Source organism: Theropithecus gelada, chromosome 20, assembly GCF_003255815.1.
Source record: "Theropithecus gelada isolate Dixy chromosome 20, Tgel_1.0, whole genome shotgun sequence".
NCBI lineage: Eukaryota > Metazoa > Chordata > Mammalia > Primates > Cercopithecidae > Theropithecus > Theropithecus gelada.
The window spans coordinates 43,431,604-43,445,825 of NC_037688.1; the positions used below are offsets into that span (position 1 = coordinate 43,431,604).

Here is a 14,222-nt window from a genome sequence, read left to right on the forward strand (position 1 = left end):
TTTGGTGGATCCAATAAAGCACATTTATTGTAGCGATGTCTGAACTTTTTTCCTATGTGTTAAGAGAAAATAGTGACTGCTGTATCACAAACCCTTTCAGTAGGTCACACTGATTGTTACAAATTCCTCCATGGAGTCGAAGAAAAGACAGTAGGAAAGGTACCGCTCTCTGAACTTTGTACAAAATAATTCATATAAAACGGAAAAAAGGTAAAGGTACCATAAAGCTTCCCTCTAAGTTTCCTAAGGTTTGGTTAGAAAACTTGACCAAATGTTGTAAGTATAAAAAGTACAGACGTCACTCTGTACCACTCGGGAAGTCTAAGTCTTGTTTTCCTAATACAAAAGAAATGATCATTTCCCTTTCCTGGCCCTGCAGGCCATGTGAGCTTTCTGGGTGGCGGAAGAGTACCACCCTGAGCTCCTGTTACCAGCGATGTTTGCTTTTGCCCCTAAGGAGAAAGGCTTCTGTGGCATCAGTGGTGTCACTCCCACTGTGCAGAGCTGCAGCGCCTCTGTGAGCCGACACCGCGTGGGACAGTGCTGTTCACAGCCCAGCCTGACGACAGAAACACCCACACAGAGCTTCTCAAACAGCTCAGCACCGGCACTCCACATGCCTACCCTGATCCCAGGACGCCTGGACGACATCAAAATTCAAACAGGATAAAAACTCACAAACACATTCATTGGAGTATAAGATGTGGGCTTTTTTTTTTTTAAAAAAAGATAGTTCAAAAGCCTTAAAAAGTATTCTCTCCAGATTATAAAAGGTTAGTTAAAACTGTTTAATAGGAACAATCTTGCACAAGCAGAAAGAGCTTTGATTTGGAGAATTATAGCAACATACAACTGAGAGAGTCCACAGGGACAGTCAGACGGGATGTCTGCACCTCTTCTAGAGACTCTGTTAAAAACACGACCGACTGAACATTCTGCCCCCTTTCAAGGCACATGCCACTTCTTAAAACGGTCAGCTTTCCACACAGGCTACAAGATATTTTATTTACATTTAAAAATAGGTTTTCTTCTTCAACGTAGTGGAAAGGCCTGGAGCCCAGTCATGGCGGTGCCTGCCTAGCACAGGTGCAGGACAGCTTTATTGATCTCTGGGTTTGTCCAGTCATTCCGAATGTCATCCAGGTGGTTATCGAAATCCACAAGCGTCTCGTAGGACCGGCTGTCCAGGAGTGAGGCTGAGATCCTCTGTGCCTCCGGCCAGTCTTCACAGTAGTCACTACGGGTCAAACATGAAGAAGTCAGCATCTAACAGTGAAAATGGGCAGCTTGTAACAGCATCAAGAGAGAAGGCCAGCCATATGCACAGTGGTATGAGGAGAGATGGCGCAGAGTACTCAGAAACATGGGCATTTCAAACGCATGAAGACGTACACAGCATAGAAAACATGGTTAATACGTGGAAGGGACTCCCTTCACATGGAATTTTGAGAAAGTTGGTGGCAGATGACTGAAGCTTTCTGAGTGGCCACAGATACACCAAAGCAAAGGCCTGGGAAGAAGAGTGTCTGTGCCCTAGGGCCTGGGGTGGGAAGACCTGTGAATACCACTGAGGTTCCCTCCACTGCCTGGAAGCGCTGGAGCACTGGGGCCTACAGGAGCTGGGGAATATGCTTGGTACCATGCCTCTGGAGAAAACACTAACTGAAAACACAGGCTGGGCGAGAGCGGCTCTCGCGTGGCCAGGCGCTGACGAAGCCCCGCCTGCACGGCGGCATAGGGCGCACTCACTGGTGTGGGTCTCTGCACCGCCATCTGTTCTCATGGTGCTCGTACACGTGGATCGTAGGCGCTACGCAGTCCATCGTAAACTTGGTGTTGTCTACCTGAGCACAAGGCAAAGGACATAGAATGAACAGAATGCTAGCCAAACAGCAGCGACAGGCGCCTCCTCGGGGCTCTCCCTGCAGCAGTGCCCATGCTGGCTGGGGCAGAGACTCTTCCCACAGAGCTGGTATGCAGAGTGGCGCGAGCGTCTGGCCTGAGGAAAACTGTTGTGTTAGGCAGGAAAATGTCAAGTCCTTCATTGTTTTTTCACAAAAGCGAAGCTTCCAAATATAACTTCTTCCCTCATCCTAGGATTCTGTCTGAATCAAGGCTGTTCAGCAAGGCCCCCGATGTCATCTGCTCACATACAAGTGCCTTCCTTCCCTGCGCCCCTAGAGGCCGTGCTGGCTGTTCTAATTCTGTGCTTCTCGCACTTGGCATGTTCAGATCAGAATCACCTAGAAGGTGTGTTAACATGAACTGCTGGGCCCCACCCCCCCATATTTCTGATTCAGTGGGATCTGGGGTGGGTGCCTGAGAATTCGCATTTCTAACAAGTTCCCAGGTGCTGCTGCTGGCAGGGGACCCCACTCCCACTTGTGTAGTGATGTGGGAGCACATAAGCCACGGTTTGGGATTCAACTGGTCTGCAGCTGGGAGAAAACTGCAAGAGGCGGCAATGGTCTCAAGCAGATAAATGAATGAAGGGGTTAGCGGAAAGGAAACCGCCGCAGAGCAAGCTCCATGTTGGTGAGGGGAGGTGTAAGGGCCTCCCGCATGCTGTACAGAAGCGACTTACCATGATGAGTGCAGTGTCGCTGAAGCCCTCGGCGATTCTGGAGGCCACCTTCTCTGCAACCTGGTTTGGACTGTCAAAGAAATAGTCAGGCTACCACATTCCAGTCAATGCCATCCAACACTGTTTACAAAAGGTACAGTCAACACCACCAAGACTTAACAAGCAATGACAGAAAGACTGGCGGAGTCAACAGGCTGCACGTGCTAGCTTCACCAGTTTACTTATTTAATTTTTTGGTAGAGACAGGGTCTTGCTCTGTTGCCCAAGCTGGAGTGCAGTGATGTAATCATAGCTCAATGTAACCTCAAATTCAAGCAATTCCACCATCTCTGCCTCCTGAGTAGCTGGGACTATAGGCACAGGCCACCACACCCAGTTACTTTTTAATGTTTTTTTTTTTTGGTAGAGACGACGTCTTGCTATGTTGCCCAGGCTGGTCTTGAACTCCTGGCCTCAAGCAATCTTACTGCCTTGGCCTCCCAAAGTGCTTACAGGCATGGGCCACTGTGCCCAGCCTACTTATTTATTTATATTGCTGGGGAGAGTATGAGGGCAGTTCCCCACATATGAAGAAATCGCAGGGTCAGCACATCTGGAGTGCAACGGATGAACCTTGCCCTGGGAAAACCACCTTTGTGATCTTGGTGTTTCCCCTGCCAGGTAAATATGTTTTGCCCATTTAAAGTGGCTCTTGGTGATGACAGCCCCACTGTGATGGGTGTGGCCAGCAAGGACGGGGAACGCTGTTAGGTAACGGGGCGCATCATGCAAAGCAGGTCCTTGCCTCACTCCAACCAGAAAGCCCTGGTGATGGGATCCTGAGAGGCATCTCCTAACGGAAGGCTCCCAAGAACCTAGTGGAGAGTAGCCTGAAGCAGGCAGATAAACTCTACTGCAGGGCACCTGCCAGCCCCTGGGCCAAACCCCAAGTCTCCCGGGCTGGCCTTCTCCATCTGCACGCTAGCAAAGCAACCTGTCCACTGCAACAAGTAAGAGCAACCTCAGGGCAGCTGGCGGTCCATCACCCTTTGAGAAATTCTCAGCCTTTCCACATCTTCTCCATGCTCATGAGCCTTCACTGCTGGTTCTGGCCCTGCCGCCATCCAACCCTGATAAATGCTACCTTTCTACCTTAAGTTAATAGAACTAATCACAGAGCAGCTCCTACACCATTCCTGCTCCATGTCTCCAAACACAAAGTTACTCTTCTAGCCTATGTCGGGAAGGGGCCTTCTCCTCAGGGGCCTTATTTATATTCTTTCTGTGCCCGAGCCCCAGTTCTGCCTTCAAATCTGTGTAAGTCTTTATTTTCAGGGAAAAACAAAAGCATTGAACTGGTTCTCTCTAGCTGCTGTCCAGCCTCCCTCTTCCCTTCCACGCCTGTTTCTTCAACTTTTTTAACAAGCCGCTAGTCTTGCGCCACGTCCTCACCACAGCTCTGTGCAATCTGCCATCTACCCCATTCCCTTGCAGAGCAGCACCTGGAAGTCTCCTGACCACTGCCTGATGGCCCCAAGACTGCTACCCCCTCAAAAGCCTCCCTGCGGGAACCCACCACACTCAAGCAGGCCAGCCCATTTCCAGCCTCTCCAACCTGAGGCCACCTTTTCCTTTGCTCTTCCCCACCCTGCAGGTCACAGGTCCTTTCTCTGCCCTCCCTTCCTGCATTCTCCCTGCCATTTATTTCCTTCAGGCTCTCACCTTAGGCAGGGGCTTCTAAAACTGCTTCCTAACTGGTCTCATAATTTCTAGGCTCGCTTGCTCTCTTTTTTAAAGAGATAGGGTCGGATGGGTGCAGTGGCTCATGCTTGTAATCCCAGCACTTTTGGAGGCTGAGGCAGGTGGATTACCTGAGGTCAGGAGTTTGAGACCAGCCTGGCCAACATGGTGAAACCCCGTCTCTACTAAAAATACAAAAATTAGCTGGGTGTGGTGGTGCACGTCTGTAGTCCCAGCTACTTGGTAGGCTGAGGCAGGAGAATCGCTTGAACCCAGCAGGCGGGGGTTGCAGCGAGCCAAGGTCATGCCACTGCACTCCAACCTGTGCGTGTCAAAAAAAAAAAAAAAAAAGAGAGAGACAGTCTCGCTTCGTTGCCCAGGCTGGAGCATGGAGGTTATTCACAGGTGCGATCATGGCCATCAACTCCTGGTCTCAATCAATCCTCCTTGCTCAGCCTCACAAGCAGCTGAGACCACAGGCATGCGCTATGAAGCTCAGCTTAGGCTCTTCTTCTCCGATGTAACCTGAAGTTTCTCCCGAACTAAATTTTCCTAAAACAGAACTCCCATCGCATCCCCTGGTGCTCACGGCCCCACAGACTACTGCTCACCACTGCCTGCAAGATGAAGGCTGCCATTCTCAGGCTGGCAGAGGCAGGCCTTTGTCATGGTGAACTGAGCTACCATGCTCAGCCACAGGGGCAATGCTGTGTATTCCATGTCAGGAAATCTGCCTACATGTCATCTCCCTCACATGCCCATCTTTTCACTGACACTGTCCCCTGTCTGGCCCTCCACACCAAGCCCTCCTTATTGAATTGCTTCCCCTCTTTCAGGGCACAGAAGACATGTCACCCTCGCCACAAAGCCCTGCTAAACCGCCCTGGACGAGGCCCCCTGCCCTGTTGGAGCTCTGAGGATTTATTTCTAAGAGGCTCTAACACAGAGTCCATGGCACGTGCTGCTTTCCTTCTGTGCATCTTATCTGCCCCGCACAATCAAGAGTTTCAGCTTTTTGTGGCAGGGACCAAGCCATCCATCTTTCTTTTTTTTTTTTGAGGCGGAGTCTAGCTCTGTTGCCCAGGCCAGAGTGCAGTGGCACGATCTCGGCTCACTGCAAGCTCTGCCTTCTGGGTTCACGCCATTCTCCTGCCTCAGCCTCCCAAGGAGTTGGGACTACAGGCGCTCACCACCACGCCCAGCTAATTTTTTGTATTTTTAGTAGAGACAGGGTTTCACCGTGTTAGCCAGGATGGTCGCGATTTCCTGACCTCGTGATCCACCCACCTCGGCCTCCCAAAGTGCTGGGATTACAGGCGTGAGCCACCGCGCCCGGCCCCATCTTTCTTTTAACAGTCATAAAAATACATGGATTATTGTGAGTTATTTAACAAAGCACACAATATACAATTACAATCCTTTGCTTGTGATTAGGCTAAAAAAATTAATGTTTTAAAAAATTACTTTATATGATTATTCTATTTTCATTTTCAAAATTGACAAAGTGATGTACTGATTATAGGGCTGCAGTGTTAAGAAAAATATGGCTTAAAAATGTGACTGTGTTAAGAAAAATATGACTTAAGAGGGAAGGTGAGATTTTCCAGGTAGAAGTCAATCGTATTGAAGAAAGCAGTGTGACAGCTGCTCCTAGCGCAGAGGGAAGGCAGTGCTTCACTGCACTGACCAGGACTCAGTGGGCGCCAGGTCCCTACAGCACTGATGGTAAATGGTGAGGAGCGAGTACAGAGCCCTCAGAAGGCCTGCCCGTGTACCCACCTCTGCCTGCTCCTGCATTTGCTGAGGAACTTGGAAAGCAAAAGGCAGGGCCACTTGCCATGAAGAGCTTGCAAAGCCCTTATCCTCGTAATTAACAATGATCATGCTGGTCAGGGATTTTTATTGGGAAGAGGATAAAGAAACCTTATTAAAAAGAAAAACTACCATTTTAGATGCTCAAGAATTCTAAGCATATATCTTTCTGTTCACTGATTTTTAGATGGGGTCTTGTTCCGTTGCCCAGGCTGGAGTACAGTGGCGAGATCATGGCTTACTGCAGCCTCAACTGCCCAGGCTCAAGTCATCTTCCCACCCCACCCTCCCTTGTAGCTGGGACCACAGGCGTAGGCCACCATGTCCAGCTAATTTTTGTATTTTTTTGTAGAGATGAGGTCTTGCTATGTTGCCCAGACTGGTCTTGAACTCCTGGCTCAAGTGACCCTCCCGCCTTGGCCTCTGAAGGTGCTGGGATTACAGGTGTGATCCACCATGCCTGGCCTAAAATTTATTATTTTAAAAGAAGTTTAAAACTTTGTGGCCGGGCGCGGTGGCTCACGCCTGTAATCCCAGCACTTTGGGAGGCTTAGGCGGGCAGATCACGAGGTCAGGAGATGGAGATCATCCTGGATAACACAGTGAAACCCCGTCTCCACTAAAAAATATTAAAAAATTAGCCAAGCGTGGTGGTGGGCGCCTGTAGTCCCAGCTACTTCGGAGGCTGAGGCAGGAGAATGGTGTGAACCAGGGGACGGATCTTACAGTGAACTGAGATCGCACCACTGCACTCCAGCCTGGGTGACAGAGCAAGCCTCCACCTCAAAATAAAATAAAATAAAATAAAATAAAATAAAATAAAATAAAATAAAAATTGTAGTTGGCCAGGTGTGGTGGCTCATGCCTGTAATCCCAGCACTTTGGGAGGCCGAGGCGGGTGGCTCACTTGAGGTCAGGAGTTCGAGACCAGCCTAGCCAACATGGTGAAAGCCCGTCTCTATTAAAAATACAAAAACTAGCCAGGCGTGGTGGCGGGTGCCTGTAATTCCAGCTACTCGGGAGGCTGAGACAGGAGAATAGTTTGAACCCGGGAGGCGGAGGTTGCAGTGAGGTAAGATCATGCCACTGCACTCCAGCCTGGGTGACAGAGTGAGGCTCTGTCTGCTCCCCACCCACCCCCCAAAAAATCTGTAGTTAATGAACTGTCAAAGTATCTGAAAGAGCTGCCAACTTTGCATTTCTCTGTCTTAGGCACTGAATCTCCAATACTGATCCACTTCATCCTGAATGAAGACTGCCCCCGCTGTGGTTCCTGCTGTCAGGAACTCCTTGTTCCTAGAAAGACACAGCTGCCAACCGAAACTGCAGGCACCCTGAAGGCAGACCCCTCTGCTCACCCTCCCAACAGCACCATGTTGGGCCAGCGTGTAGGTGCCATCTTACGCTGTGTATCTAAAAGCTTCTTCCTGAGTGTCTGCCTCAGGCCAGGGCTCTCTGCCGGGCACTGAAACCTGCCCATATCAAATGCTAACTATGAAGTAAAACACTGGTCAACAACGAATCATATAATAAAACTTGATAGAATGACCTAAGGTTTAGGAAATTCATAAAAGTTATAAACACTACATTAGAAAAATAATAGAAAAAGTCATCGCAGCACTAGTAACAGCACCAGCCACTACTGTAAACCAAGCACAAGGCCAAACACGCTGCGCTATTTCATTCTGTCCTCACGACTACTCTCTGAGGCACGAACTCAGCTCCATTCTATAGATAGGGCCACGGAGGCCCAAGGAGGCTAATCAGTAAGTCACCTAGAATTTGAATCCAGGTCTACTTGGCTCCAATTCATGCTGCAAGACACTGTGAATCAGGCAATATTTCTAGAATAAGAGTAAATTTTCAGCTAGGTCTGGCTGAAGAGAGGGGAAGGTTTTCCAGCAAAAGCAAAACCATACTTAAGTCAGAAGTTGGCAAGATCCTAGCTCCTAAGCTCCCAAGCCATGTGGCCTCTGAGAAGCCACCTTCTCTGGCTGGAGTTTCTTCACTTGTGCCTTGCTGTGAGTATGAAATAAAATGACCCAAACAGAGCCCAAGGATAGGACAGCATTAACTACCTGAGGTTTCCTCCTCAAACAACTGGGCACACCGGGGGGTGGATTCCCTATTCCAGGGTGGCAGACCCCTACCTAAGGTTTATCCTCTCTACACATCTGACAAATGGCTGCTCGGGATGCATTTAAAAGTCTATTAATGAAGGACTGCAAAACCTCCTGGAGGATGCAGAAGGACGTGGACTAGGTGAGGACAGGGACGACATTCTAGAAGGAAGGTATGGAGAGCAGGAAAACTGTGTCTGAGTAGGATAATTCCAGGTTGGGCTGTAACGAGGTCAGCACAGAGGTAAGAACGTGAGGACTGCGAGCCAGATGAGGTGTGTGCAGAGAGGAGGACAGGACAGCCTGCACGGGTTCATGTGGGGTGACCACATCAGACACGGATTTGCTCGTGAGGGGTTAAGGAAAGGGAGGCCCCTGCACTCATTTGACAACCTGATGCCATTCCCACTTGCCCAGTCTCCTCTCCCTTCTGCAGGGACAGCCGCGGGAGACACTGCTTGGTCCAGGAACACGTTCCTGCCAAGGGCGCTCCCCACTGCTTGCAAGGTGAAGTTCAAAATGCTTCTGAGCACGGAGGAGCCCTTAGGTGTGGCCCAACCTACCTGTGCAGCCTTACTTCCTAGCATCTCCCTCCATGTGGGCATGGCCCCAGCCACTGCCACGTCTTCACCTGTGTCTTCTATCCCTCAACCAGGAATGCTGACCTTCTGGTCTCTACATCTGCACTTGACAAGGCCCTGCCCACTCTCGAGGGCCTGGTTTACAGGACATCGTGCCCTGTGGCTTCTGGGATCATTCTACCAGGTCTAAGTCTCCCGGCCCCTGCCGCCAAGCCCCCTGCAGGGGCCGCTGTCCTGCACTGCAGCCTGCGTTTGCACTGTCCTTCATGTTTAACTCAGCCACAGGAGGGCAAGGGCCAGAGGACTGCGCTTTCCCCAGCCCACGCCTAGTCTTTCATGTAACAAAGACTAAGACGGATGTGGCCCTGTGGGTAGGCTCTCGCTCAGTGAAGGACAGGAGACACGGAGTCATCAACAAAGGGTGGCAGGCAATATCAAACAGAGGACATCCCAGTGAGAGTCAGAAGAGATGTGCTGAAGCCGGACAGGCCAGTGCTGCTCATGGGCTCAGAGGAAGCAGCAGCAGAGCCAGCGTGCATGAGGCTTCCATGCGCTCCCAACCACCCCAGCAGACGCTTCAGTGGACTGACTTTGAGCGCCGCATCTCCTAGGACATCTGCCTCCCTCAGGATCCAGTGCGTGGACCCAGCCCTCCAAAAGGGTAAGATAATTATGTTTCTAAATTTGGGTTTCTTTTATAATACCATGTTTCTCATCAGAAACACTGGTGCCTCATCAGTGATAGCAATGCGGTCACCAGCTTACAGTATTATTTCCAAAGTGCTCAAGCTCACCTTCTCATCTGTGCTGAGCAAGCAGACCCAATGGCAGGGCCTTTCACTGCACCCCCATCTCCCTGGACACTGGAGGGTCGGCTCTATCCGACAACATGAGGAAGCCACGTCAGGGCAGCATGACGCATGCCCCTGTTATATACTGTGTGGACTTTCCAGCTGCCCGTCTGGCTTCTGGCTGGGTTAAGCCAAAGGAAAATGAAAGAGGGACATCAGGTACTGACTGCTCTGGGCCACCCCTCCCCAGATGGGAGGCCATGTCAGGCTGGCTGTGGCCACCTGCCTAAGGGCACTGCTCTTCTCAAGGTGGACTTCTTTACCCAGCACCTTCCTCCCCACCCTCTGGACTGTTGTCGCCAGTCTTGGTTACTGCACGACCCTCTGTGCGTTCTCTTGTCTACGGCCCATGACTTGTGAACAGCCTGCTTATTAAGCCCTTCTCAGATGATCCCAACCCAAGCGCGTCCTCTGTTTTTCTGTTGGGACCAAGATGACACAGACATACAGAAAAATTCTCAGCTTTGTTATTAGTGAGAGCCCCAGTGCGGCAAGGATCCGGATAAAAGGAAGAAAGAACCAGCATAAATGGGGCAGCAAATACCACATTTTCATCAGAGTACTGACCCCAAACCTACAGGCTGGTCTATTCGCTGGCAAATAGAGCAGCATTCCTTCCCAGTGCTCTGCCCACCACCACCCCTAGTCTGGGAAGAGGAAGCAAGGCAGAGCTGAGCAGGGACAGAAACCGGAACCCTGACTGTCGCTTTCATTGTATGAATTCCCTTCATGCAAGATAAAGAAGACACAGAACAGAATCCCAAAGTTAATAGAAATGTTTGGAATTTCTGTTGTTTGGAATTATCCACACCACAGTTCGCCTCAGATACTATAAATAAGCACAGAGGGAAGGGGCATGGGTCTCACAGGTTTCATATCTGGTCGAAAAGCACATGAGAGACAGGCTCTGCCTGTCACGTGCTCACTTCCTCGCCTACAGACGGTTCCACATCCACGTACCTGGCATCCTTCACTCGCTCATTAGCTTGATAATAACCAGCAATCACGTAGCTATGATCTTTGCACCATGAATCAATCTGAAAGAGGAACAAAAATTGGGAAAACATGAATGATTCTCCCTTAAATATCAAGTCGCAAAAACCACAGATCTCACTCCCACATGGTGGGACAAGACATGACAGGATCTTAATCCTCATACCCTGCTCCCCACAAGAAAGGCTAGGACTCAGGAAAACATGGTCAGGAAGGGCAGGACTTTGACTGTAAGGAATGACCGCTTGCCTCAGTCCCAGTGAGAGGACCCTTTGTCCACAGGTTTGGTACAGCGCTGCAGAGTCGGAAGGAAAATAATCTTTTTTTTTTTTTTTTTTTTTGAGACTGAGTCTGGCTCTGTTGCCCAGGCTGGAGTGCGGTGGCCGGATCTCAGCTCACCGCAAGCTCCGCCTCCCGGGTTCACGCCATTCTCCTGCCTCAGCCTCCCGAGTAGCTGGGACCACAGGCGCCCACCACTTCGCCCGGCTAGTTTTTTGTATTTTTTAGTAGAGACGGGGTTTCACCGTGTTAGCCAGGATGGTCTCGATCTCCTGACCTCGTGATCCGCCCGTCTCGGCCTCCCAAAGTGCTGGGATTACAGGCTTGAGCCACCGCGCCCGGCCGGAAAATAATCTTTATCCACCTTCTTTTATAAAGAACCGGGGCTTTAGAAATCCTTAAAATGATTTAAATCATTATCCTTCAGAGTTAAGGAAACAAAGCTTAGAGAGGTTCTAAGTTTGCGCAACCAGGTAGGAACAGAGCCAGAAGGGGAATCTCAGTCTCTTTCAAAACAAGTCGTTTAGGCCAAGTGCAGTGGCTCACGCCTGTAATACCAGCACCTTGGGACGCTGAGGTGGGCGGATCACCTGAGGTCAAGGGTTTGAGACAATATGGAGAAACCCCCATCTCTACTAAAAATAAAAAAATTAGCTGGGCATGGTGGTGGGTGCTTGTAATCCCAGCTACTTGGGAGGCTGAGGCAGGAGAATCACCCGAACCCCAGAGTGGGAGGTTGCAGTGAGCCAAGATCATGCCACTGCACTCCAGCCTGGGCAACAAGAGCGAAACTCTGTCTTCAAAAAAAAAAAAAAAAGGTCTTTTCATACTTGATCTCAGCATTCTAAGCATCACATCGTGAAATACCCCGCAGCTGGGGTGGAGGGTAAAGAGGTCCCAAGTTAGGAAGGGGCATGTGCACATGTCCTTAGTTCTCTATGGTGTGCTTTGAAATGGGAGCATGGTGGCAGGCCTTCGGCGTTTTTGGGTTTCTTTTATGGTACCATGTTTCTCATCAGATGCAGCTTCCTGCAGGTCTAAGGCCATTATTCAAAACAACAAAAGGTCATCCTGTTTTGGCATAATGGAATTCGAATACACTGTAATAAAGTCTATTCTCAGTCTGCACAAGAGGAAACAAAATTGGTACTTGATTTTTTTGTAGGGAATAAACTGGTTAAAAATGCATGTGTGTGTTTTTTAAACACAATGCTATTGCTCTTTTTCCTGAATTCTGGTTTGGGCCTCTGAGTCTCCTTCATGATCAAAAGCAGACAAGACAGTTACAGTCCAAGGGTCCCTGGCTCGCACAGGATTAGGATATTTCTGGCCTCCTAAGAGTTCACGAATTACCATATTGGGTCAAAACCAGGGCTCGGTGAACCAACTAGACATTCTGGTCATCCACCCAAAAGATCAGGATTATGTCCCTAAAATATCTATAATGGTGCTACCATTGTGACTTTGCTGAAAACAACTCCAAAACAACTCACATTTTCACCTCTTAATGGAATAGATTCCGGAAGCTTTCTATTGCTGCTTAGAACAAACATCTCTATGTACCATCACAGGGCCTTGCTCTACATTTAGTCAAGCTCCTTGATGAGCTGATCCTTGAGCACCGTGCTCCCAGCCTCCATGTGCCATCACGGGCTGCCTCCTGAGTGTGTTCTCCCCTGAGGTGACCCATGTCTCTGCCCCCCACCCGGGTGTCCCTATCCCAGCTCTCCAGTGTAGCCTGCCCTTATTTTCATAGTCAGATTGGCCACTGTCTTAGTTTCCTATTGCCCTTGTGACAAGTTACACACAGTTAGTGGCTTAAAAACAACACTTTTTTCTTTTTTTTGAGACAGTCTCACTCCTGCTGTCCAGGCTGGAGTGCAGTGGTGAGATCACAGTTCAACTGCGGCCTGAACTCCTGGGCTCAAGTGATCCTCCCACCTCAGCCTCCTGAGTAGCTGGGACTACAAGTGTGCGCCACCCCGTCCAGCTAATTTTTTTTTTTTGAGACGGAGTCTTGCTCTGTTGCCCAGGCTGGAGTGCAGTGGCCCAATCTCAGCTCATTGCAAGCTCCGCCTCCCGGGTTTACGTCATTCTCCTGCCTCAGCCTCCCGAGTAGCTGGGACTACAGGCGCCCGCCACCTTGCCCGGCTAGTTTTTTGTATTTTTTTTTTAGTAGAGATGGGGTTTCACCGGGTTAGCCAGGATGGTCTCGATCTCCTGACCTCGTGATCCACCCGTCTCGGCCTCCCAAAGTGCTGGGATTACAGGCTTGAGCCACCGCGCCCAGCCGCTAATTTTTAAATTTTTTGTAGAGACAAGGTTTCATCATGTTGCCCAGGTTGATCTTGGACTCCTGGATTCAAGCAATCCTCCTGCCTTGGCTTCCCAAAGTGCTGAGATTACAGGCGCAAGCCACGATGCCCATTTTTTTTTTTTTTTTTTTAAGGAAACTAATAAATTTTATTGAAGGCTTTTTCACCATCCATAGAGATTACTGTATGATTTTCTTAGAATTTTTAATGTGTTGTATATTTTCAGATTGTCTAACTTCGAATTCCCTAATTTCTTCCATTTCCGAAACAAACTGTACTTGATTAAAGTGTATGTCTTATTTTTAAATCTTTATTTAAGTTCTGGGATACATGTACAGAATATACAGGTTTGTTACATAGGAATCCATGTGCCACGGTGGTTTGCTGCACCTACCAATCTGTCACCTAGGTTTTAAGCCCCGCATGCATTACCTATTTGTCCTGATGCTCTCCCTCCCCTCGCTCTCCTGCTTTGACAGGCACTGGTGTGTGTTGTTCCCCTCCCTGTGTCTGTGTGTTCTCATTGTTCAACTCCCACTTATGACAACATTCTAGCCTGAAATCATGGTGACGAAGCCAATGAGCAAGCAAGTCATCTGAGTTGAGGATGATGCCAGCCAGAATTTTTATCTTACTGGTCAGAAGTCTATAATGGGTCAGCAGAGCTGTGCTTCTTCAGGATGCTCTAGGGGAGAATCCTTTTCCTTGTCTTTTCCAGCACCTAGAGGCTGCCTGCATTCCTTGGCTCATGGCCACCTCACTCTGACCTCTGCTTCCATCATCCATCTCTTCCTTTCTCTCTGACCTTCCTGCCTCCCTTTGACAAAGGCCTTTGTGATTACATGAGGCACATCCAGGTAATCCAGGATAATCTCTCCAACCTCAAGTCCTTAATCACATCTGCAAAATCCCTTTTGCTACGTAAGGCCTGGGGATTAGGACGTGGACATATTTGGGGGGTTATTACT

At 49.3% G+C, this 14,222-nt stretch overlaps 1 protein-coding gene and 1 pseudogene across 4 annotated transcripts in view; both read right to left on the reverse strand.

The window, feature by feature from the left end:
* Positions 1 to 14,222, reverse strand: part of EMC8 (ER membrane protein complex subunit 8) — a 22,105-nt gene continuing 7,883 nt past the window's right edge. The window contains exons 2-5 of one of the 4 annotated variants that reach the window (XR_003117003.1): positions 10,628 to 10,704; positions 2,585 to 2,654; positions 1,750 to 1,840; positions 1 to 1,237 (exon numbers count right to left, since the gene is read on the reverse strand). Coding sequence is in view for 3 of the 4 variants with exons in the window: in XM_025369462.1 (XP_025225247.1) it covers positions 1,078 to 1,237; positions 1,750 to 1,844; positions 2,585 to 2,654; positions 10,628 to 10,704 (402 nt within the window). In the remaining variant the exon portion in view is untranslated. Of the gene's footprint in view, positions 1,238 to 1,749; positions 1,845 to 2,580; positions 2,655 to 10,627; positions 10,705 to 14,222 lie in introns of all 4 variants that reach the window. The other 3 variants (XM_025369462.1, XM_025369463.1, XM_025369464.1) reach the window with 3 other exon arrangements.
* Positions 3,124 to 3,252, reverse strand: LOC112614909 (annotated as a pseudogene).